Here is a 23,218-nt window from a genome sequence, read left to right as displayed (position 1 = left end):
ACCAAGTTATTGGAGGAGAGGCCACTAGAAATGCCGCAGGTGCCTAGGACGCCGGCCTGGGGCCCAGGGTGCTCGGCGCTGCACAGAGCTCCCAGGGGTGCAGGCGGGCCGGCCACGTGAGCAGTGGACGCTGGCAACAGGGCACGCAACAGCCCTAGCGACCGCCGGCCAATGGGGCGCAGCGTTAGAGAACCGGGACGCGGAGCGGCGCACGGGGCAGTAAGGAGCCTCTCGATTGGTGGGTGGAGTGTGGGCGGGGCCGAGGCGTGTGAGGTGAATTGATTCCCGCTTCCGGTGCCTGTGTCCGGCCGGCCGAGGGCTCGCGCGAGCCCGGGGGCGGAGTCAGGGGCCGTGCGGGGCCATGGACTCGCGGCTGCTGCGCGCGCCCGTCACGGCCCTGCGGTTCGTGGGGGGAGCCCGGCTGGTGGCAGGTGGGTCCGGGCGCGGGGGGGGAGCAGGGGGGCTGGTACCCCGAGGGGGGGAGGGTGAGCCGGGAGAGGGGGGGCAGGGGAGGATGTGAGCAGGGGGGCTGGTACCCTGAGGGGGGGAGGGTGAGCCGGGAGAGGGGGGGCCGGGGACGGAGTGGGCTGGGGGGCGGGTACCCGGCGGGGTGGAGTGAGCCAGGAGGGGGGGGGGGCTGGTACCCTGAGGGAGGGTGAGCCGGGAGAGGGGGGGCAGGGGAGGATGTGAGCAGGGGGGCTGGTACCCCGAGGGGGGGGAAGGTGAGCCGGGAGAGGGGGGGCAGGGGAGGATGTGAGCAGGGGGGCTGGTACCCCGAGGGGGGGAGGGTGAGCTGGGAGAGGGGGGCTGGTACCCTGAGGGGGGGTGAGCTAGGAAAGGGGGGGCAGAGGAGGATGTGAGCAGGGGGGCTGGTACCCTGAGGGGGGGAGGGTGAGCCTGGGAAAAGGGGGGGTGAGCCAGGAAAGGGGGGCAGGAGACCCTGAGGGGGCAGGAGGGGGAGAGACAGGCCTGCGTATCCCAGTGGGGCGGCTATGGGTGGGTCTGCGTGGTTCGGTCCTGTCCGGGCGACCATGGAGCCGGTTGGGCTGGTCAGCGTTCGCCTGCCGCTGGGGGCGGCTCATCCACGGGCCCTTCCTGGGAAGGTTCAGCCCTGCGGCCCCTCCTCCGTGCCAGGCGTCCCCTACCCCGGCTGGCTGCTGCCTGCGGGACCCCCCGTCGCGTGAGTGCAGACAGGAGAAGGCCTCCCACAAACAAGGGAAAGCTCCGGTGCAGCCTTCGCTGTGGCACCAAGTGCTGCTGTGGTGGGACGGGGCACCCGGTGTGGTGGCAGGTGCTGCACTGGCCCAGGGAGGGCACTGCTGGGAAGGGCTCTGGCTTAACGCCGATTGCTTACTGCCTGTTAGGTGAAGGACCCAACGTGGTTGTGTACAGCCTGGATGCTGACGGCAGAGAGGCGGGGAGCCATTGGCAGAGTGTGCTTCAGAACCATCGCATCCACGGGATCAAGGAGCGGAGGAGTCCCTCCCCAGAAGCCGAGCAGAGGACTCTGGCTGTCTTTGGGGGCAAAGGTCTCATTGTCCTGGAGCTGTGTGTGCGAGGGAAGGAAGTGAGTCTGATTGAACTCTGCCAGCTCTGTGAGCTGCATGACTGGATATGGGATCTGCAGTGGCTGGCAGGCAGCAAAGGGACCCTCACTTACGTTGGGTTGGCCCTTGGCCATAACTCTGTGGCACTCTATGACTATGCCAGTCACAGGACCCTGCGGGAGTTGCACTGCGAGGAGAAGTGCATCCTCTACTCTGCTTATCTGGTTGGAGACAGCTGGGATGAGCTGGTGGTAGTGGCTGGTACAGTCTTTAACCAGCTTGTGGTCTGGCGCGTGGCTGACGGGAGCGATGAAGCAGCGAGGATAAAACCCCAGAGGAGGGTCAGTGGACACGACGGAGTCATCTTTAGCATCTGCTATTTGAAGAGCAAAGGCATATTGGCCTCAGCCTCGGATGACCGGAGCATTAGGGTGTGGGATGTTGGGGACCTGCAAGCGCCTCGTGATCCGGTGCGCTGCCTCCTGGTGTGTTATGGCCACCAGTCGAGGGTGTGGTCTGTCAGACTGCTGAGTGACTATCTCATCAGCATCGGGGAGGACTCTGCCTGCATTGTGTGGAACTACAACGGAGAGGTTGTTCAGAGCTTTAGAGGGCACAAAGGGTGCAGTGTCAGGGCAGTGGCTGTCCACGAGGCACGGGGCTGGGTGGCCACAGGTGGGGCTGACACTGGAGTTAGACTCTGGCACATTAGAGGACCTGAACCCAGTGGGAATGGCCTTGTGCAGCTAAACTTCAGCCCGCCCCATAGGAATGGATCCCCCAAAGCCGTAAAGCTGGTGGACGCAAGCCAGCTCCTAGTGATGACTGATGCGGGGGCCATCTACAGCTACAACTTGGCCTCTAAATGCTGGGCTTTGGTCATGGAGGATGCAAACTATCATTCCTACAGTCTCCTGGAAGTTGTGCAGCTAGCCAATGGCATCGTGCTGTGTGCCGTGGGCAATCTGACAGGGCATGTCAAAGTCTTCCCCCTCTGCTGCCCCACAGAAAGTGAGGAGAAGAGGCTGTATGGGGGGAAGGTCCACAGCCTGAGCTGGGCCGTGTGCCCAGGTGGGGATCCTAGCAGGCGTGTGCTCTTTGCCTCTGGCCCAGGGGGTGTTCTGCTCTGGCTGGAGGTCTCCTGCTGCTCCTCCGGACGAGTGGCTTCAGTGGTGGAGAAATGTTGCTATCTTTTGCCAGTCTGCAGGCACAGGTGGCATACAAGCATTGCCTTCTTGCCCCAGGAGGGGCTTCTGGTCTGTGGTGACCGCAGGGGCTCCCTGCTGCTGTTTCCCTGCAGCACAGCTCTGGGATCTGGCACAGAACAGATGCTAAAGGCAGGACAAGGGGATGTTGCTGATGACCCTGTGGGTCATGGTTTGGTCTGTAAAGACTCAGGTGACAAGCCAGGTTTGATTTCTTTCCAGGGGGAAGGAAACCGCCCCATGCAAGGTCCCATTTCCCTGCTGTTTGGGCTTCATGGGAAGCTGGGTGTGACCTCAGTGACCTGCCATGATGGCTTTATTTATAGCACGGGCAGGGACGGCTGCTACCGCCAGCTGCGAGTGCAGGACCAGCAGCTGCAGGTGCTCAGGAAGCAGAAGCCATGCAAAGGGCTGGAGTGGATCGAACAGCTGCACTTCACCCCTGATGGGAACCTGCTGGTGCTGGGCTTCCAAGCCAGCCACTTTGTGCTGTGGAGTACCCGGACCAGCGAGAAGCTGCACTGTGTGCCATGTGGAGGGGGTCACCGCTCATGGAGTTATGGCCGTGGGCTTGCTTCTGAGGTCTTTGCTTACATCAAGTCTGGGGACGTCTTGGTCTATCAGAGCAGGTGCGGGCCCAGCAGGCAGCATGTGCTGAGGGAGCCTCTGCATGGGCGGGAGTTGACATGCGTGCGGCACGTGGGCACAGTAAGGACCCGCGGGTGCTGGCTGGTGGATATCCTTGTGACCAGCAGTGAGGACATGACTTCTAATGTGATTGCTGTCAGTGAGTCGTCCCATTCATTGGCTCCACTCGCAGCCATCGGCGACCACATCTCAAGCGTGAGAGCTCTGGCCGTGGCCAGTGGCAGTTGGCAGGAGGAGACATCTGACTGGTCTGCTGTCCTGTTCTCTGCCGGGGGCAGGGCTCAGATAGAGTGCTACAGGCTCCTGCTCAGCTGTGACCATGATGCCAGGAGTGGCATGACCTGCCAAGTCATCCACGTGGCCTCCCACCAGCTGGACGAGCACTGGGATCGTATGAGGAACAAGCACAGAGTCATCAAGATGGACCCGGAAACCAGGTAACACCCCGGCCTTCCCCAGGGAAACAGGGATATGGGCTGGGCCAGATGGGGACCTAGTTCCTGTCATGGCCCTGGAGGGCGAGCCTGAGACCTGCAGTCCTCAGCCCTTCAGTCTGGGCCAGAGCTCTCTTCTCCCCAGTCACATAGCTGAGGGCCCAGCTGGAATGGGACTTTGCCTCCTGTCCTGGAGAGCTCACCAAGTGTCCCTCATGCCTCCAGTCGACCTGGAGATTGGCAGAGCCCACCAGCCTGGCAATCAGGGCAGGGCTCTGCCGCCCCCAGTGTGGAGGCAGGGACTAGGGTGTGGACTCAGTCCCTCCTGTTGTCTCCTCTGAGAGGCCGGAGCTGTGCAGCGTGTTGTGCTGGGGGTTGTAGTCGTGCCGTGGGACTGTTGGCCATCTGCCTGTCCTGTGGAGACTGGCCAATGGGCTGACTGGTTGCTGTGTTTGCTCCAGGTACATGTCCATTGCAGTTGTGGCTGGTACCGATGCTCCCTGCCTATTCCTGGCTGCCGCTTGCAGTGATGGATCTGTCCGGTAAGGAGGCGGCTTGGCTCTGATCCCAGAAACCCGCTTTCCCCCAATGGCCTGGCCTGTTCCAACTTGCCAGGGGAAGGAGACACAGTATGATCCAGAGGGGGTGTGAAGGCCTGGAGGAAGAGACGCAGCAGAGTGGCCTCGATGAAAGCAGCTGCTCCCCTGGCCTTCCTAACTCCACCTGTGTGCAGTCTGTGAGGCAGGGGCTGGAAAGCGCTCCCCCTTCCCCAGCTGCTCCTGTCCTCTCAGGGTTGGGAGAACATACCCTGAATCTAGCCACAGGGGCAGGAAAGCAGGCACCTGAGCAGAGCTGCAGTGAAATCTGTATCCCCCACCCCCCGCTCCCTTGCCCTGACTGTCTTCCCCTTGCTGCTACTGCAGGATCTTCCTGATGCTAGAGTCTGCCCAGAAGCTGCTGCTTGTGGCCGATTCCTTTCACCACCAGCGCTGCGTCCTGAAAGTGGAGACATTTACGCAGAGGGTAGCGGGAGACAGGAGGTGAGCACTGTGCCGCATCGGGCCTCCCTGCAGCTAGATGGGGAGAGACGCTTTCAGCTGTGATTGGAGGAGGGCAGACGAAGGGGAGGGGTACAGGGAGGCTCATGCCCCCTCTGGCCAGCACCCCTCACCCTCAGGATAGCTTTGCCCTGGGTCTTGACCGCCAATCCTCCCATCTGAACTAGGGCATTAATCCCAGCGGAGCTTGCATGGGTAGGAGCCAGCGTGGTCCCATAGTCTCCGTCCTGCAGGGATCTAGGGATGCTTTGTGTGCGGATTTCTGTGGCCTGGCAAACCTACCCTCACCAGCACTCCAGGGCCAGGACAGCTGCAGGCTTCAGCCTCGCTGTGGCGGCTCAGGGTGCTACGGCTCTGTGGTCGGATTAAACGCTGGAGAACGGAGGAGCCGAGATCCAAAGGTTTGCTCACTGCAGGGGCTGGAATCGCTGCCGACTCCCCGTTGGGTCCCACCTAGGGCAGCTGGTTTGTGCACTGAACAATCTACACTTAGTTCAGCCAGGAACCTCCCCCAATGTGTTTGGTTTCCCAGGAGACACTTCCTGTGCAGCGGGGCCACTGATGGGAGTATTGCATTCTGGGATATAACTGCCACCATTGAGCATGCTGCAGCCGCCCGGGAGCAGGCGAGTGGAGAGCTGCAGCCCCTCGGTAGGTGTTTCCCAGCTTTCGGTGCCTGGGGCTGCCTCCCGGGTCACCTCCCGGCAGCCATGGCAGCAGCCACTTTCCTTTGCAGCAGAGGTGACTGTTGCTGCGTGCCCTTGGTTGTCATTGAGCTCTTCTTTTCTCAGCTCTGGGGGCCCCGGCCCTGACTGTCCAGGCTCACAGCTGTGGCGTGAATAGCCTCCACGTTCGGCAGACAGCGGCAGGACGGTACCTGGTGGCCAGTGGCAGTGATGACGGCTCCATCCACATCTGTCTCGTTGCTGTGGATACAGCCCTGAGTGAGCCACCCCCCTCCCTTCCTTGGGACGTAGTGCCCCCTGGAGCCAGTGCCGGGGCTCGCATTCTCCTGCTGGAGGCGTTCTCAAGGCCATGTGCCCACGCGGCCCATGTGACAGGACTCAGGGTCTTGCGGCCGGACCTGCTGGTCTCTGCCTCTGTGGACCAGCGCTTGACGCTTTGGCGTCGGGGCAAGGAGAGCCTCGTCTTCCTGGGCAGCAGGTTCTGCCACGTGGCGGATGTGGCTGAGCTGGATTGCTGGGGAAGCGAGGAGCGGGGCTATGGCTGTGTGCTCTGCGGGCAGGGCCTGGAGATTGTCTGGTGCATGGCCAGGGCAGATCCCCAGCAGCTCCCTTCCTGCGGGGCTTTGGAATAAAGGGGAGCACATGGCAAGGCCTGAGCTGCCTTATTTGGGGGTGGGGGGGGGGGGGAAGGCTGCCTGCCTGTTGCCATGGGAACCGCAGAGCCTCCATACCCTCTGCTTCCATTGTCACCAGCTAGGAGAGGGCGACCAGGCCTCTAAACCCTCTCTCCAGCTGGCACCCCATCCTGCCACTTCACCCTGGTCCTAGTCCCCGGGGAGCTGGCACGTCAGCCGAGGATGCATCTCAAACGCTGGCAGTTCCCTCTGGGCAGAGCAGCCTGGGAACCCAGTGGGGTCTTGCCCAGGCCCCCCCGTGACCTTAATAACACTTGGCTGTTCCAGAGCCCCGTACCCCAGGGGTCTGCAAGCCCTTGACATGCTGATGAAGCCTCATATCTCTTGGGAGCTGGTGCAAGGCAGCTTGATCCCTGTCTGCCACATGGCAAAACTGAGTCATGGTGTGGGAGTGACGAGCAGGGTCCCATGGAGCAGAGAACAGAACCCAGGCGTTCTGACACCCACCCCTGCACTCTTCCCCTGCTGCGTACACACTCGGCATGCTGTGTGCTGGCTGGCTGCTCAGCTCCAGGATGGACGTTGGGGGGCTGCGCCCGACAGCATGTCCTGACTGCAGAGTCCTTGGAGGGGTCCCACCGCTGTGGGTCAGGGTCTGACAGCGCCACCTGGACGAAGGAGATGTCCTAGCCCCAAGCTGAGATGGCAGCTGCTGGGGAACACGCTAACGGGGCGCAGGGCCCAGCAGATCCCGAGTGCCACTGCCATGAGCAGTTTTGTTCCCCATCCTCAGGCTCCTCCAGTGGGTGAGGCCTGCACTTTGCCATGTGCCCTGGGGGCTTGGGGCCAGGGTGCGATGCGCTAAGAGATGCTTTGCGCTGCTGACTCTCCAGCTCGGGCTCAGTAATTCAGTGCCCTGCAGCCTGGGCTGGCTGGGGTTACGTGCTCTCCAAGCGCCACATGCATATTTCATCGCTGTGGCTTGCAGTTTGCAGAGGCTGTGCCAGGCCCCTTTGTGCAGCCCAGCTGTTGTGCACTGACAGCTCCGTAGCCCTTGGGCCAGTTGCTCAGGGGAGCTGCTGCTCTGGCTGTCAAGTAGGGTGAGTTGCAGGAGAAGTGAGGAGCACAGAACGACGGACACTGCACCTCAGGGGGAGGTGGCGCGTGCACTGCTCTGCGCCCTCGCAGCACACCAGCCTGACATGGACCATCCAGGGAGACAGGGCAGAACCCAAGTGACCTTCCAGAGGTGGCTCTTCCGGAGAGCAAAGCAAAGGGCAGCCCCTGGAGGAGCCTAGGCAGGCACGGGGGCTGCAGGCAACAGGCACGCTGTTTTCCGTGACCAGTGCAGTTGGCTGAGGATCAGCACTGCCCACAGCGGGAGTCACCAGCTGGCCAGGCTGCACCACGAAGATGGAAGTGACCCCATCCTTCGGGAGGAGCCAGGTGCCTGGGAGAAACGGGGAAGATGGTGCCGGGGACAGGCTGGCCAGGACAGGTACGGTGGTGACTCGGTGCAAGGGCGCCGCCCTGGGGGCTGCAGGGGCTAGTGTTTGACTGGGAGAGTCTCGTGGTCCTTGGGGCGGGAAAGCTTCAGGCTCTGCTTCTCTTCGGCTGGTACTGTCGGGGCTTGGTAGCAGCGGTGCAGCCAGTGCCACACTGCCGCGTAGAGCACAGGGTCACCGCTCCTGCCAGCTCGCTTGCGGGGCCTTACTTCACTGCTGAGCCCGCCAGGCTGTGTTGGCTGACGGGTCTGGACAGAGCAGTGGGGGACGGGCCTGAGGCAGAGCTGGGGGTGAGGGTCCCGGATCGGGGTACGGCAGAGCTGGGGGGGGGTCCCGGATCGGGGTACGGCAGAGCTGGCGGGGGGGTCCGGATCGGGGCACGGCAGAGCTGGGGGCGGGGGGTCCCGGATCGGGGCGCGGCAGAGCTGGGGGCGGGGGGTCCCGGATCGGGGCGCGGCAGAGCTGGGGGCGGGGGGTCCCGGATCGGGGCGCGGCAGAGCTGGGGGCGGGGGGTCCCGGATCGGGGCGCGGCAGAGCTGGGGGCGGGGGCCCAGGACTGGAATGGCGGAGGGGGTGTGGGGGGGGGTGTTAAACAAGAAAACAGCGCCTGCTCCATAACAATGTGTATTTGGACCCAAACACCAAGGCTGTAGGCTCGGGGCAGGGCCAGGCGTCCCTGGGGCCAGTGGGGACCTCAGCCAGTTCAGAGCAAAACAGCCAAAAACCCACTTGTTACAACACAACTAAGGCGAGGCCTGGCCTGGCCTGCTGGGTGCCCCACTCCACCCCTGGGGGCCGGGGCTCAGGGCAGACAGGTTCCGAAGGGCTGACGGTGGCTGGGACCCGGCTCCCCAGCAAGGTTGGCATCAGTGGCTGGGAGGCAGGGCCCAGGCCCAGGTGCCAGCAGTGCGGCTGCACTAGCAGTGGAAAGGGCATTTAACCCCTTCTGTTCCGAAACAGCCAGCCCCTCCAGAGAGCAACTAAACCCGTGGGGAACCCCTCCCCCACCCTCTAAAACAGGGTTAACCCTTTAACTCCTAACAGCAGCTTCAGAACAGACTCTGCGCTCCCCATTTGGCACTTGCGTGGTGGCCGCAGGGCTCAGATCTGGCTGAGAGGAGGCAGGTGGAGGGTAGCCAGGGCCCTGTGGATCACGTCTCTCACTCCTCTCATGAGCTGTAGCCGAGCAAACATCTGGCTGAACAGGTGATGCAGTGGCTCCTGGAAGAGAGGGGGCAGCAGCTGCAGCTTCCCTGCGCTCCAGGGGCAGGGCTCCCCGCAGCTCCTGCTCAGTGTAGGGAAGGCGTCCTGGAGTCCCTCCTCCTTTCCTCCCCATTGTCACAGCCCCCCTGCTGGATGGGGTGTCCTCCGCCACTGAGAGCTGGGTGGGGGAGTGTGCCCTAGCCAGCAAGCCAGGCTTTCCTAGCTGGGCACCCCGTTAGTGCACTGCCATCCCATTTGCTTCCCATGGAGGGGCACGCCTAGTTGGGCACTGAAGCCTGCAGGGCGGGAGGGAGAGCTGCTGCCGTGGCAGGGCGGGAGGGAGAGCAGCCGCCGTGGCAGGGCGGGAGGGAGAGCAGCCGCCGTGGCAGGGCGGGAGGGAGAGCAGCCGTCCTGCTGCCGTGGCAGGGCGGGAGGGAGAGCTGCTGCCGTGGCAGGGCGGGAGGGAGAGCAGCCGCTGTGGCAGGGCGGGAGGGAGAGCAGCCGTCCTGCTGCCGTGGCAGGGCGGGAGGGAGAGCAGCCGCTGTGGCAGGGCGGGAGGGAGAGCAGCCGCTGTGGCAGGGCGGGAGGGAGAGCAGCCGCCGCTGCTGCCGTGGTAGGGCGGGAGGGAGAGCAGGCTGTTTCCCAGGAGGGTCCCCGCTTACCCCCAGGATGTGAACGCGGTTGTAGTAGGAGCTGAAGTCCATGCTCAGGTGGATCAGGAACTTGCACACCTGCCACACAAAGCAGAGCTGCTAGAGACCCTCCTTCCCACAGGGGGTGGTCAGGGACTGTGCACACTCCCTGCTAGGTGGCCGCACGGTGACACCCATCCCAGTCTGCCTAGTCGATCACCCCATCGCGGTCCTGGCCGTCTGCCCCTACGTCCAGCACTGCCTGGCTGGGTTCCCAGGAATGGGAAAGCAGCAGCCTGGGCCTCAGTCCCAGCGGAGAACCACAATTAGAAGCTGGCTTGCACGACTGCTTTATACAAACGCCCCAAGAGGAGCCCAGCAGAACAGGCGGCTTGCACCCTGCCTGTAACCGCAGTGGCCAGGGCCCCATGGGCACCCATTCCTGCAAAGCATCCTGGGCCTGGCCAGCTCAGCAGAGAGGCCAAGGACTGAATGGGCCACAGAGCATGAGCTCCGCTTGCTCTCAGCAAGGCAGCTTGTGCTGCTGCCTCCATTGGACCTGTGGCCAGCCTGCCTCTGCCTGGAATCATTCATTCGCCAGACTGCTGAGGCGGCTGGCCAGACTGCTGAGGTTATCTCCTCTCGGACAGTCCCCCTGGGGCAATGCCCTATGGCAGACACAAGAGACTAGCTCCCTGTTCTCCACCCTTGCCCCGTACTGCCCCGCCACAGTGCTAGGCCTGTCAGCCTGGGACGCCCATTCGCTCACCGCGGCCCTGTAATCAGTCCCTCCCTCCATGAAGGAACGTGTATGGGCAGCATCCTCTCCTGCAGCCCCCCCTGCCGCCAGGCACAATGCTGTGTCCCCCGCAAGGCAGCAAGGGGTGCAGCTGTTTGGAAGAGGGTTATTTGGCAGCAGCCAGGCTTAGTCCCTGCAGGCTCTCACTCGCTTGTCCTCCCTGCACTCCTGTTTGCCAAACTAATGTGCAGCTTGTGTTAGATCAGACTGAACTCGACAGAGCTCAGCAGGCCTGGTTCTGACTGGGACCTCAAGGCACTGCAGCCGTATAATGAATCTCTTCAAGAACAGTGGCTCTAGCACCAAAGCAGCCCTCTCTAGTGCTCCACAGACAACCTGCAAACCTCCAGGCTGGAGCAGCCCTCGCACCCGCCTGGGGCTCTGTCCCCAGTAAGCCAGCTTGCGCAGAGCCCTCATCGGAGATCATCCCCACCCCCAGAGTCGCTGATCTCACCGCCTCCGTGCTGGCTGTGATTCGAATCCCTTTGCTGGAGAGGGGCAGTTGTGCTGCCTGGCTCAGGGTCTCTGGGAAGGGAAGAATGTAGTTGAACAGCAAAAGCCATTCGCCCTATGGAAGGAATAGAAATGTCAGTCACCTCCCAGCAGCCTCCGGAGCTCTCTCCCCTCACCCCACGCCCAGCTCGGGTAGCCCCGCGGGACTGGAAGGTGGAGAGGACTGGAAGCCAGGACAGGGGAGGACAGAGCCATCAGGCCCAGTGATGGTTCTCCTGGGAGCCAGTCTGAACTCTGGGCTGTCTGAGATTCCAGTGGCCCAATGGATCTGATCCTCCCAAATACAGGAGGAAATGGGGGGGGGGAGGGGAGTGAGGATAAGCTTGACTGGCAGCCCCTCCAGCCATGGGTCTCTTGGTCCCGGCGAGGCCACTCACCTCTTCTCTGAGCAGGGAGAAGTTCAGTTCTGATGCTGGGGGGAAGGCCGGGTATGCACCTGGAATTGAAGTTCAGGGCCTGGTTACACAGATCCGGGGAAGATCTGCAATTGGCAGCAGCTCAGAGACGGGCTGGGGTTTGATGCCTGGAGGAATCTAGCATAAAAGATCCTTCCCAGCGAACGAAGCTGCCTCAGTCACATCATCCATGGGTTTTGGTGCTGTTTCCAGCCCACTGCAGGGGGAAGCCTCCCCAGCACTTTCCTGCCGTGATGCTGGGGCCGTTGGCCTGAACCCTGCTGGGCTTGGTGAGTGGGCTGGGCCTGCCTGGCCTGTTGGACCCCACCCCTTGGAGCCGTTTTGTCAGACTGGTTGTTGCAGGCCCATTCACAAAGGATTTTCTCTGCCTTCTGGCTCCATCAAACCAAGGACTATGACTCCGTCCACCCTGAGTCCCTGGAGCCTCTCGTGGGCCCTGACGAGCAGTAAGGCCCAGCCTGGCCAGTTGCTGCCATCGCTCCCAGGGGTCGTTCCCTGAATTGGTTCGGGGCCCAAGCTGAGCGGAGTGTCCTGGCACTCACCTTGCTCCACAGCCTGCTGGTACGTTTTGAAGAGCGTAGCAAGCCGAGCGCAGTTGTACATCACAAAGGCTCCACTTTTCGTTCCCTTTGTGGAGATGCTGCTGTCCTCCAGGTCGAGGAAAATCTGAGGGGGGGAAATCAGCTCCGTTCCTCTCTCACTTTTTCCTCAGTGGTCTGCCCAGCAATGGCTACTTCCTCCCTATTCCCGTGAGCCCCTGCACCACTTTCCCCTGGTGGGATCTGACCTGGCCTTCTCTTGGGGGAAGAAGAGTTGGGCTAGTAACAGGTCACACCTAGGCCCCAGTCTGGAGACCATTAGGAAATGCTTCCTCCGGGCAGACTGGCCACAGCTTTCCCCTGACCATTCACATGTTCCAAGCCCCCATCCATGCTTTCGGGAGAGCGATGCACCATCTAACAGAGCTCCCTGCTAGCAAAGGATTCCTGATCATCAGCCTCCATTTGCCTTTGCTTCGTTTCATCCCTTTGTTCGTAGTCACACCCTGACCAATTCCTTTCCCTCCCCGCATTAACCTCCTTCAAATGCCGGCTCCTTAGCCATTTGGGAGCCCAAGGGAGAGCTGTCTAGCTCTAACCTTTCCTCCTAAGCCTCTCCTGACCCATCCCTATTTTTGTTATTTGTCTCTGAGGTCCCTCTAATTTGTCCCCCTCCTCCTGGTGCTAAGAGCCACACCCAAAACTGCTGCTGCAGGTGACTGGCAGGAGACTTGCTGTTGCTGACTTGCTCTGGGTTTGCTGCTCAGAATGACTTGTTCCACTACAATATCACGGTAGAAGCTCCTCTCTTATTTGCTGTGTGTTATCTCCTAGGTCTCTCAGGGTCACGGCTTCCCAGGTTGTTGTCTGTCTGAGTCCTTTCCCTGAAATGTACTGACTGCCTTTTCCTGGCTATCTGTCCTCCCTGCATTCCTAGCCCCTCTAGATCAGTGGTCCCCAACCTTTGAGCATCCACCAAAATGCCACCAAATTGCGGCGGCGGCGCCCCTGGATGCTGCTGCTTATCGGTGGCAAGCAACGTCATCCAGAGGCGTCACTGCCAAATTTTGGTGGCATTTCAGTGGCTGCTCGACCACTGGGCAGGACACGGGCGCATTTAGATGCCCCCACGGGTGCCATGGCGCCCGCAGGCACCGCGTTGGGGACCCCTGCTCCAGACGGTGGGATGCTGCTCACTACCTGTGGCCCCTCTAAGGCCAAGGGGCAGCATACACAGGGGCTGCCTCTTAGTGACCAGGAAGGAAAAGCAACGTGGTTCCTTCTTGTGCTTACCTGACTCTGATGGGCTGTACTCAGCATTTCAAACCTGATGGCAGCTGATGTCAAGACCCTGATGATCTCAGTCCAAGAGTCATCTGCGCAGAAAATGTGGCAAAGAACATACAACTCGAAGTGCCTGGCTGAGCCCATCAGCCATGCCACCTGCTAAGCCTGCACATTCCCTAGTCAAATACCATGAGCAGGGCACTTGTGGTCCTAGCTGGCACAGGTCCACTTCTTGCACGTCAGGGTGGCAGCCAGCCGCCACCTGGGGAACATGGGCTTTGTGAGCTTAGTGCAGGAGGCTGGGGTCTGGCTGTGGGGGCCAGCGCCCCCTCTCTCCACATGCCATGCTGGCCCTGGCTGGGCATGCTCCCCACCTCTCTCCCCATCGGCATACCTCAGCCCTGCCCAGGAGACTGCCCCTGCTGGCTGTTGCTTGTGAAGCGATTGGTCTCTGCTGGTGATGATGGTTTGGATGCCTCCTCACCGGATGACCACCCTTCCCGGAGGCTCAGCAAACACTCATGGTGGGAATGACTTTCAGTCCCTGCTGATCTGGGCTGGGAGAACCCTGCAAATCTGCTTGAAATCCATGGACTATGTCTGCGGCTCGGATGCGGGGGCGCTACTGAAGGGCTCTGAACTCTGGAAAAAGCAGCCCTGTGGCAGCGTGGTGTAGTGCTGCCAGGGAGAGAAGAGCCATGAGCGCTACTCCTCCAGCAGCTAATCTCTCTCTCTCTCTCTCTCTCTCTCTCTCTCTCACACGCACGCGCAGCAGGAGGAGCCACTGGTGCCACTAGCTCTGGTGAGCGGCTGCCTGCACTAATGCAACCTGCGGGCGAAGAGACTCCAGGGGCTGCCCGGTCTCCTTGGGCCAATGAAGGAGCAGCAGGAGGAAACATCCCCTGGGCAAGCAAAGGCCCGAAGCCTTACCCTGAACAAGGTCTCCATACTTCATGACCGAGGCTTCGTACATCTGGCACCTGCGGAGCCTGGGAGGAATAAATGCAGTGATGCAAGAGAGCCCAGGGCTATCGTCCCCTTGCCAGCTCTCAGCTGCACTTGGCACCCCCCTGGCCCATCTGAGTACCATGGCAACACCCACCCAACAGAGCTGGGGATCGGACAGTGTCCAAAAGAGCCACCCAGCAGAAAGGGGCACTCCTATTGGCTTGCTGTAGCAATGAATCCCCCCTTGGTCACATCTCTGCCCACCCCCATTGGCTGCCAGGGTTTTGGCTCCAGCTCTGCCAGCCCAGAGAGGCTGGGCTAAGAGACCAGGTCTCGTTTCTCTTGGGCGGCAGAGTGGCAACCCAGCAAGCTGGGACCGGCTGTGAAAACAACCTGGGGCAGAGCTCCGTGCAGCAAGGACAGCATCAAACTGAAACCAGCTCCCTGAAAGGCCGTGTTCCTGACCATGCTGCCAGAGACTGGGCCCCTCGGCTACTGAACCGGTAATATGGACCCTGCTTCATGATGTGAGGGCAGCTGGGCCTTTGGCGCACCTCATCGAGCTGGGCCCCTCACAGGAAGCAGAAGAGAGGAGGTCTAAGCGGCTTTTCTCGCCTTTCTATGGCCGAGGAAATCAGAAAGCCGTTGATTAGAATCCTAAGGGTGCAGACCTCTTTCCTGCCCGGGTCCCTGCATCAGCCAGGGTCCCGGGCAGGAATCTCTGGCCAGAGCAGAGCAAGAAATGGGGGCAGACAGCAGGTTGGATACGCAACTGTCCATGCCCAGACCCGCCCATCAGAGATGCTGCAGTGAGTTGTCAATCCAGCACCAACACCCCGGCCTAGTTCTATCAGGCCTGCCTGCTTCTGGCCTCACCTCCCCACGGTGCCTTTGCAGGACAGAGGTTGGAAGAAGGGCTTCCCCTCTCTTTCCATTTCCCACAGCATTACCCAGTGACCACTAGCCCTCCACTGTGCAGGTGGTGCGGCATCAAGGCCTGCTCCTCCGCCCTGCAGGGCTATGCAGCTCAGGGTTAATGGCTTGAAGCGGAGACTGGAAGTCATGGCACCGAGGTTCTCTTCCCAGTGCTCCCTATGGAACTTGGATTAAGCCTCCTCCCTGGCTGTGCTACCCACCTCTACAGGGCTGCGAGCCACTCAGAGGAGTTGTGCTGAAGAAGCACTGCGAGGGTTACAGAATATTCTACAGCGCTGGCAGGTTGGGCAGCACTTTTACAGAAGGAAAAAACACCCTGATTACCAGCCACCTCAGCAGAACGCAGTGAAACGCGCTCGGTGGAACGGCTGCAGCAGAGTCCTTGCTCAGTGCCAACTTACTGGAAGTACTGGGGTGCCCCCACAGGAGAAGGGGAGTTAGCGACCTTCACTGGCCCACAGACGAGGTGTTTCTGAGAGAGAGGAGGAGAGAGTGAATCCTGAGACAAAGGAGGGGCAAACAGCTCCCTGGCCTTTTGCACTTCACCAAGGGCTTTCCCCTTCCAGCAGCATTGGGATGCAGGAAATACTGAGTGTGCCAGACAAGACCAGCCGTTCAGCTGTGCTTAGATCCCAGGGGGATGGGCACCACACACAAACCTGAGCCCCGACTCTGAACGGATGCTCCCAGACCGCTGTACGGTCACAGCTTATTCAGTCAAAAGAAACCAGCCGTGCTGTGAGTGATTCCAGTTTCGTTTACCCCCTTCCTCCGATGCCCTATCACCTTAGCATCAAGGTCTTCGGAGGCAGGGACACTGCCTTTCTCATCTGTAGTGCTTGGCCAGAAGGGCAGGGGGAGGCTACAGAGGAGGAAAAGGAAGGTTTTCAAGGAGATAAGGTCCCCTTTCACCATGAGTTCTTCCTGGGGGAAATCGGAGGGAGCCATGCTCAGACACCCCAACCCAGACAACTTCACACAGCAGCAGGAAACACTTTCTCATCATTGTCCTCTGCTGGGTGCTGCTATGGGAGGCAGCAATGGGGGAGCCAGAGACGTGTCTCACCTGCAAGGCTGTGTGAGCTCCCAGGTCCAACATCCTCCAGAGCAAATCCACCTGCTGCTGGTGAAACTCGCCCTCACAGCTCACCACATGCACCACCCTGCAGCAGTCTCCCGGCCCCGTGCCCTGCAGCAAAGCAGCAGCCTGGTTAGATGTGCTCCCACCAAGCCCAGGAAGGAGCAGGGCAGGCACTCTGGGTTCCCTGTTTACCAGAGCAGCAGGGTTACTCACCGCACAGCGCAGGGCCATTTGTCGCAGCTCGGCCAGGACCCGCAGTTTCTCCTCAGTCACTGCCAAGGAGGAGGAGAGGACTCAGAAAGGGAGGTACAAGCTCTTTGCACCCTGTCTCCACCCCAACCGTTGTTGCCTCACTGAGTGTCCTTTGGGGCCATGACTTGCTACAGGCTGGTGCACCAGAACCAGGAAGGAGCAAAGGGAGTGGAAAAGGGGGAGTTGAGACCAAACGCCCCTTGTTTTCTGTATGAAAATAGAGCCACCTGCAGCCTTGTGCCCACCCAATCAGACAGCAAACGTTAAATGTGTGACACTTACCAAGACAGACATCTAGGTTGGGGTCATAGCCCTCCAAGCTCTGCTGCGCCAGGAAGTTTTTCAAATGCACTTTAAATATTACATTGTCAGCCAGCCTCGTCTGCCCTGGCTCCAGTCCTGGGACTGTAGCATAAGGGCACTGGCTGAGGACTTGCTTCAAGGCCAAAACATCCTCAGGAACGAATGTCGTTTCCAACTCTGAGGGCCACTCAACTCTCAGCTGGTGCAGGAACTTCTGGATTCCTTCGTCAGGCACAGCAGGAACCAGGTGGACATTCAGCCTAGAATCAAATACAAATACCATTCACCATGCAGAACTGGTATCAAACACAAGCTCCTTGCTCTCTCTCACATTGAGCAGGAGCCTGTAAAGCATCCAAGGAAGAGCATTTAAAGAGCTGGAGAATTCAATCCACTGACCCCTGTATTCTGAGCACTTCAGCCAAGTGGTCAGTTACTAGAATGGCTCTCAGATTGCTCAGGCTAAGCATGTCCAGGCTTCTCCGGCTCCGGAGGGGTGTGCAGTTGAGGATGATACTCTGCCCACTTGCGGACTGGGAAGGCTTTGTGAACTCAGCAATAGAATTCAGGACCTGCTGGAAGGCAGCAGGTCTCTGTAACTGAACAGTCAGCCCCAGGGGGGTCTGCTGGCAGCTCTGGAGAGGTGGTACTCCAGGGCATTTTAGTGAAATCACATCCTCTATGATGTCTTTGGGAACCTGCAAGAAGACAAGACAGACCCGTGAAAAGCTCCTCTAGTAGACACCTTCTTTAACCCCAGTGTGCCACCTTGCAAATTCCTCCCTCTTACTGACAGAAACTAGCTGGAATCTCACCAGTCTCGGTTAGATTCATAAACTTTCAGGCTGTTATTGCAGCCCATGGTAGTAGGCGCTGCTGTCCCTTCGGTGCCAGTTGTGAGCCTAGCACCCCAGTGTGGTGCAAGGGGTACTGCTGGGGGAATTCTGCACCACTGTGCAATGTAGAATTTTGCAGAAATTAACATGGTGCGTGCAGAATTTCCTTTCCGCCGCAGAAATGGGCTGCATGCTGCTAGCTGCTGCTGGAGTCCCTAAGCTTAGCTTGCACATAGAAGACACTGCTGGGGGGAGGGAGAGGGAGCTTGAGGGTTCCTGGCAGCTGCAGTTCCCAGCCTGCCCTGGGGGAATGCAGGAAACTCTGCAAGCCTGGGACTGAGCATCGGGCTGTTTCTCCTTCTGGATCTGGGGGGCAGGGGGATGGGTGTCTGGGCAAGGGGGAGCCCTGCAGCTGGACTCTGGGGGCTGAGGGTATCTGGGCTGGGGGGGAGGGCCTTGGAGTTGGGCTCTGGGAAGGAGGGGGGTTCAGGTGTATTGGTGGGGGGGAGGGGCCTGCAGGTGTCTCCTTCCCCTTCCCCCGACTGGGCTCTAGGGTACGAAGGGGGCAGAGAAACTGGAACTGGGTTGTCATAGATTCATAGACTCTAGGACTGGAAAGGACCTCGAGAGGTCATCGAGTCCAGTCCCCTGCCCTCATGGCAGGACCAAATACTGTCTAGACCATCCCTGATAGACATTTATCTAACCTGCTCTTAAATATCTCCAGAGATGGAGATTCCACAACCTCCCTAGGCAATTTATTCCAGTGTTTAACCACCCTGACGGTTAGGAACTTTTTCCTAATGTCCAACCTAAACCTCCCTTGCTGCAGTTTAAGCCCATTGCTTCTTGTTCGATCCTTAGAGGCTAAGGTGAACAAGTTTTCTCCCTCCTCCTGATGACACCCTTTTAGATACCTGAAAACTGCTCTCATGTCCCCTCTCAGTCTTCTCTTTTCCAAACTAAACAAACCCAATTCTCTCAGCCTCCTTCATAGGTCATGTTCTCTAGACCTTTAATCATTCTTGTTGCTCTTCTCTGGACCCTCTCCAATTTCTCCACATCTTGCTAGAAATGCGGTGCCCAGAACTGGACACCATACTCCAGTTGAGGCCTGACCAGCGCAGAGCAGAGCGGAAGAATGACTTCTTGTGTCTTCCTTACAACACACCTGTTAATGCATCCCAGAATCACGTTTGCTTTTTTTGCAACAGCATCACACTGTTGACTCATATTTAGCTTGTGGTCCACTATAACCCCTAGCTCCCTTTCTGCCGTTCTCCTTCCTAGACAGTCTCTTCCCATTCTGTATGTGTGAAACTGATTGTTCCTTCCTAAGTGGAGCACTTTGCATTTGTCTTTATTAAACTTCAGCCGGTTTACCTCAGACCATTTCTCCAATTTGTCCAGATCATTTTGAATTATGACCCTGTCCTCCAAAGCAGTTGCAATCCCTCCCAGTTTGGTATCATCTGCAAACTTAATAAGCGTACTTTCTATGCAAACATCTAAGTCGTCGATGAAGATATTGAACAGAGCCGGTCCCAAAACAGACCCCTGCAGATCCCCATAGAGGTTTCTTTAACTCTCTACTGCCGGGAGGGATTTTTGTGGGTGCCTGTATTGTTACAGACATACTTGCTGACAGGTATTTTGAAATAAATTACCAAAATAACTCAAACTGGCGTGAGTATGTAGTGTTATTTTGACAAATAAAATTTGCAGAATTATGCAATGTTTTAAAATATTGTGCACAGAATTTAATATTTTAGCACACATTTTTCAATGTTTTGTCACAGAATGCTCCCAGGAGTAATGGGGGGCCATGCTATTAGAGGTGATTTTGAGACGTGAAAGAGGTGCTAGTTACTAAAAGTTCTTGAGATACATTTTGCAAGATTCAGGCTGCAAGATTCCTAAGGTTTTATTTACCTCTCATGCAGAGCATCGTGCAGGCCTCTGTAACACATGCAAAATAGGTATGTAGAGTTGCTACTTGAGGGAAAACGGTTGCTGTGTCCCAGTGCGGAGCTGGCCCTTGTGTTGTAATTCCCGTAATTTACACAGAGGGCCTGTAATCTGCACACTCTAAAACTAGCCCTAGACACTGTGTTCTCCTCCGGGTAACCCCTGCAGTGAGACCCAGTGGCCCTCCAGGAATCCCCGCACCTGCCTGTGCCTCAAACTCAGGGCTGAGCCCCTGGTGGCTGATGTGTGCTGCCCCCACGTGGCACAGAGTCACCTTTCACCAGCACTAGGCTTCTCCCCCTTGCCTGTAGGCCCCTCCCTCTCCCATCCCCCACTTGGCCTTAGGCTCCTCCCCCTTTGCTCGCCCCGCCTACCTGCCCCCCCGCGAACAGAGGCCGCAGCGCGGCCTGGGGGGCGAGGAAGTCGCGGCTCCGCAGGTTCCGGGCGCTGCTCTCCTTGAACCAGACGGAGGCGGGGGGGCCGGGTTCCTTCTTCAGCGCCGCGTTCAGGGCCCCGAGGGTCTCCGACACCCCGAACCGGCCCCCGCCCGTCTCCATGGGGACCGAGGCAGCTGCCGAAACCGGAACCTCCCGCCAGGGATTCGGGGGCAACGGACGATGGGCAACTTCCTGTTTGCTAACCGGAAGTGGCGTCACAGATTCGAACAGCCCTCTTGGGTGTGGAGGCAGGTGACGGTGGCCATGTTAGGTGTGGCCGGAAGTTTCCGCGGACGTCATCTTGGGTGTCGCCGGAAGAGTGGAGTTGCCATCTTGCCCGCAGCGTGGGGGGCGAGTGGCGGCGGCCATGTTAGGTGTGGAGATGTGGGAGGGGCTGGGCCCCGTGGGACGGGCGCTCCCGGGCGGCTAATAGCCGCGAGGGCCCAGGCCCTGCCCCCTCCCGGCTCGGCTCGCTCGCCCCGCCCCTCCTACGCCCGGGCCCCGCCCCCTCCCGGCTCGCTCGCCCCGCCCCCTCTTCCTGGCGCCCGCCCTGCTCCCCCCCCCGCCCCCAGCGCTGGCCTGGTGCCCCCCCACCCCCCAAATCCTTCCTCCCCCAGCGCTGCCTAGTGCCCCCCCAATCCTCCCCTCCCCCAGCGCTGCCTAGTGCCCCCCCAATCCTCCCCGCCCCCAGCGCTGCCTAGTGCCCCCCCACCCCCAAATCCTTCCTCCCCCAGCGCTGCCTAGTGCCCCCCCAATCCTCCCCTCCCCCAGCGCTGCCTCGTGCCCCCCCACCCCCCAATTCCTTCCTCCCCCAGCGCTGCCTAGTGCCCCCCCAATCCTCCCCTCCCCCAGCGCTGCCTAGTGCCCCCCCAATCCTCCCCGCCCCCAGCGCTGCCTAGTGCCCCCCCACCCCCCAAATCCTTCCTCCCCCAGCGCTGCCTAGTGCCCCCCCCAATCCTCCCCGCCCCCATCGCTGGCCTTGTGCCCCCCCACCCCCAAAATCCTTCCTCCCCCAGCGCTGCCTAGTGCCCCCCCAATCCTCCCCTCCCCCAGCGCTGCCTAGTGCCCCCCCAATCCTCCCCGCCCCCAGCGCTGGCCTGGTGCCCCCCCACCCCCCAAATCCTTCCTCCCCCAGCGCTGCCTAGTGCCCCCCCAATCCTCCCCGCCCCCAGCGCTGGCCTGGTGCCCCCCCACCCCCCAAATCCTTCCTCCCCCAGCGCTGCCTAGTGCCCCCCCAATCCTCCCCGCCCCCAGCGCTGCCTAGTGCCCCCCCACCCCCCAAATCCTTCCTCCCCCAGCGCTGCCTAGTGCCCCCCCAATCCTCCCCTCCCCCAGCGCTGCCTAGTGCCCCCCCAATCCTCCCCGCCCCCAGCGCTGCCTAGTGCCCCCCCACCCCCCAAATCCTTCCTCCCCCAGCGCTGCCTAGTGCCCCCCCAATCCTCCCCGCCCCCAGCGCTGCCTAGTGCCCCCCCACCCCCCAAATCCTCCCCTCCCCCAGCGCTGCCTAGTGCCCCCCCAATCCTCCCCTCCCCCAGCGCTGCCTAGTGCCCCCCCACCCCCCAAATCCTTCCTCCCCCAGCGCTGCCTAGTGCCCCCCCAATCCTCCCCGCCCCCAGCGCTGCCTAGTGCCCCCCCACCCCCCAAATCCTTCCTCCCCCAGCGCTGCCTAGTGCCCCCCAATCCTCCCCTCCCCCACCGCTTTCTATTGTCCCCCCTCCCCCCAAATGCTCCTCTCGTCCAGGGCTGGCTAGTGCCCCCCCCAATCCTCCCCTCCCCCAGTGCTGCCTAGTGCCCCCCACCCCCCAAATCCTCCCCTCCCCCAGCGCTGCCTAGTGCCCCCCCAATCCTCCCCTCCCCCAGCACTGCCTAGTGCACCTCCCCACCCCCCAAATCCTCCCCTCCCCCAGCACTGCTGGAGTGTCAGACAGCCTGGGAAGGGCCTCAAAGATATGGGTCTGCAGGGGCAGAGGGAGGGCACATGGTGGGACAACCTCAGCGCTATGGGAGGGGAAGGGCTGAGGGCAACGCAGAGTCTCAGATGAGGACTGTGAACTTGATCTTCATGCACAGGCAGGGACTCAAGGGCGCGAGATCCGAGCTGTGGAAACAGCAATAATTTCAGCTCCTGGGTGCTGGACAGACTGCGCTGGAGAAGGCTGGAGAGGAGGCACCGTTGTCTACATGAGAGAGACTCACGGTGTGAGTTGTTTCAAACGCAGTCACCAACTCATGATATTTGGTGGGGTTTTGAAGTTGCCCACGATCTCAGTGTGTCAAATCGCTGGTGCCAAATTCCTGAATGTTCCCCAATCAGAATGGCTGCCATCTAGTACAGTATTTTCAAGAGGGTTGATGCCAAGTTGGACTGAGTTGAGCTGACCACGATTTCCTTATAGTCTTTGCATGTAGAAGTGAGGCAGCCCCAAGTGAAGATGGCCACGGCCACCATCTCATTGCTTCCAGTTAAACTGCAGAGAGAATGCCATTAGCTGGGCTGGGCGCTGCCGCTCCCGGGCTCGGGGCCTCCTAAGGAAGGTGCAGGGGGTCGTGAGAGAGACTGAAGGGGGCATGGGGAGTAGGAGAGAGGAATGGGGATGCAGGGGGAAGACAGGTGCATCTGGGGGAGCCCTGGTTCATGGCAGGAGACTCAGATGGGGGTGCAGGAGGTGAGGCTGAAGGATTGCAGTGGAATGTGAGGAGAAGCCAGCAAATGAAGGGCAGAGGGGAGATGTAGGGGCAGGATACTGCGAAGGGAAACGTAGGGCCAGCGCACTGTGGAAGAGGAGACAGGCTAGTGGTAAGAGGGGCAGAGTAGCCTAGCTGGTCCCTCTCCCCAGGTTCAGGAGAGTGCACATGGAAACCCCTCCAAGCAGCCAATAGGAAGCCTGTGTGTGTGTGTGTGTGTGTGAATTTTGAATGTGAAATGCTCATGCACACTCAGTACTGGGTTTACCATGGCACCAGGCCCATGCTCAAAAGGGGCCCCAGCCTGGCCCATTGCACTTGCACTGCACCCCAAACTGCTGGCTCCTCTCAGCCATCCTGGGCCCCCTCCCACCGCTCTCACAGGCTGAGTGCTCCTCTCTGCTCCCGGGGGCGGGACCCGCCTCTTCCTGCCGCTCTGCAGAAGCCGCAGGCTGGGAAAGTCACCTCCACCTGGGCGCCAGGCAGGCAGGGCTGGGTGAGGTCCCAGGGGACGGGGCTGCTCTGTGCTCCTGAGCTTCAGCTGTCCTGCTCCCTAGCGCTGTTCTGGGAGGCGAGATCCCTGCTCTGCTCTGGCTCCGGCTCCGCAGGGCCAGTGAGTGTGCCTAGGGGGCACAGCGTGGGGGAGTGGGTGTAGGGGGGTGCTG

At 60.3% G+C, this 23,218-nt stretch overlaps 3 protein-coding genes across 5 annotated transcripts in view; 2 read left to right on the top strand and 1 right to left on the bottom strand.

The window, feature by feature from the left end:
• The first annotated feature begins 302 nt into the window (after positions 1-302).
• Positions 303-8,005, top strand: WDR6 (WD repeat domain 6). Its single transcript, XM_045025652.1, has 6 exons — positions 303-431; positions 1,365-3,837; positions 4,296-4,376; positions 4,758-4,874; positions 5,425-5,543; positions 5,684-8,005. The coding sequence occupies exons 1-6, from the start codon at positions 362-364 to the stop codon at positions 6,208-6,210; spliced, it is 3,387 nt and encodes a 1,128-aa protein (XP_044881587.1). The 5' UTR covers positions 303-361; the 3' UTR covers positions 6,211-8,005.
• Positions 8,006-8,329: 324 nt separating this feature from the next.
• On the bottom strand, positions 8,330-20,052 carry DALRD3 (DALR anticodon binding domain containing 3). The gene is made up of 13 exons (XM_045024577.1): positions 19,806-20,052; positions 17,027-17,325; positions 16,607-16,887; positions 16,286-16,344; positions 16,058-16,180; positions 15,393-15,463; positions 14,038-14,096; positions 13,114-13,196; positions 11,824-11,947; positions 11,243-11,301; positions 10,807-10,920; positions 9,584-9,652; positions 8,330-8,939 (listed from the first exon to the last, which is right to left on the bottom strand). The coding sequence occupies exons 1-13, from the start codon at positions 19,986-19,988 to the stop codon at positions 8,820-8,822; spliced, it is 1,644 nt and encodes a 547-aa protein (XP_044880512.1). The 5' UTR covers positions 19,989-20,052; the 3' UTR covers positions 8,330-8,819.
• NDUFAF3 (NADH:ubiquinone oxidoreductase complex assembly factor 3) overlaps positions 19,391-23,218 on the top strand; it is a 27,511-nt gene continuing 23,683 nt past the window's right edge. Inside the window, exons 1-2 of one of the 3 annotated variants that reach the window (XM_045024587.1) lie at positions 19,391-19,442; positions 21,939-22,065. Coding sequence is in view for 1 of the 3 variants with exons in the window: in XM_045024582.1 (XP_044880517.1) it covers positions 20,236-20,242; positions 21,939-22,065 (134 nt within the window). In the remaining 2 variants the exon portion in view is untranslated. Of the gene's footprint in view, positions 19,443-20,131; positions 20,243-21,938; positions 22,068-23,218 lie in introns of those variants that run through there. The other 2 variants (XM_045024582.1, XM_045024585.1) reach the window with 2 other exon arrangements.

This window comes from Mauremys mutica, chromosome 7 (assembly GCF_020497125.1).
Source record: "Mauremys mutica isolate MM-2020 ecotype Southern chromosome 7, ASM2049712v1, whole genome shotgun sequence".
NCBI classification, from domain to species: Eukaryota; Metazoa; Chordata; order Testudines; family Geoemydidae; genus Mauremys; species Mauremys mutica.
This window is presented reverse-complemented; position numbering and strand designations above follow the sequence as displayed.

Bases quoted from the DNA above. Each gene is read 5' to 3' on its own strand.
- WDR6 (XM_045025652.1), top strand. From the start codon at position 362: ATGGACTCGCGGCTGCTGCGCGCGCCCGTCACGGCCCTGCGGTTCGTG. The intron at 4,875-5,424 runs GTGAGCACTGTG...TTGGTTTCCCAG, and splicing joins AGGGTAGCGGGAGACAGGAG to GAGACACTTCCTGTGCAGCG. The intron at 5,544-5,683 runs GTAGGTGTTTCC...TTCTTTTCTCAG, and splicing joins TGGAGAGCTGCAGCCCCTCG to CTCTGGGGGCCCCGGCCCTG.
- DALRD3 (XM_045024577.1), bottom strand. From the start codon at position 19,988: ATGGAGACGGGCGGGGGCCGGTTCGGGGTGTCGGAGACCCTCGGGGCC. The intron at 16,181-16,285 runs GTGAGTAACCCT...GCTTTGCTGCAG, and splicing joins AAATGGCCCTGCGCTGTGCG to GGCACGGGGCCGGGAGACTG. The intron at 11,948-13,113 runs GTAAGCACAAGA...TCCCCCCCTCAG, and splicing joins GTACAGCCCATCAGAGTCAG to ATTTTCCTCGACCTGGAGGA.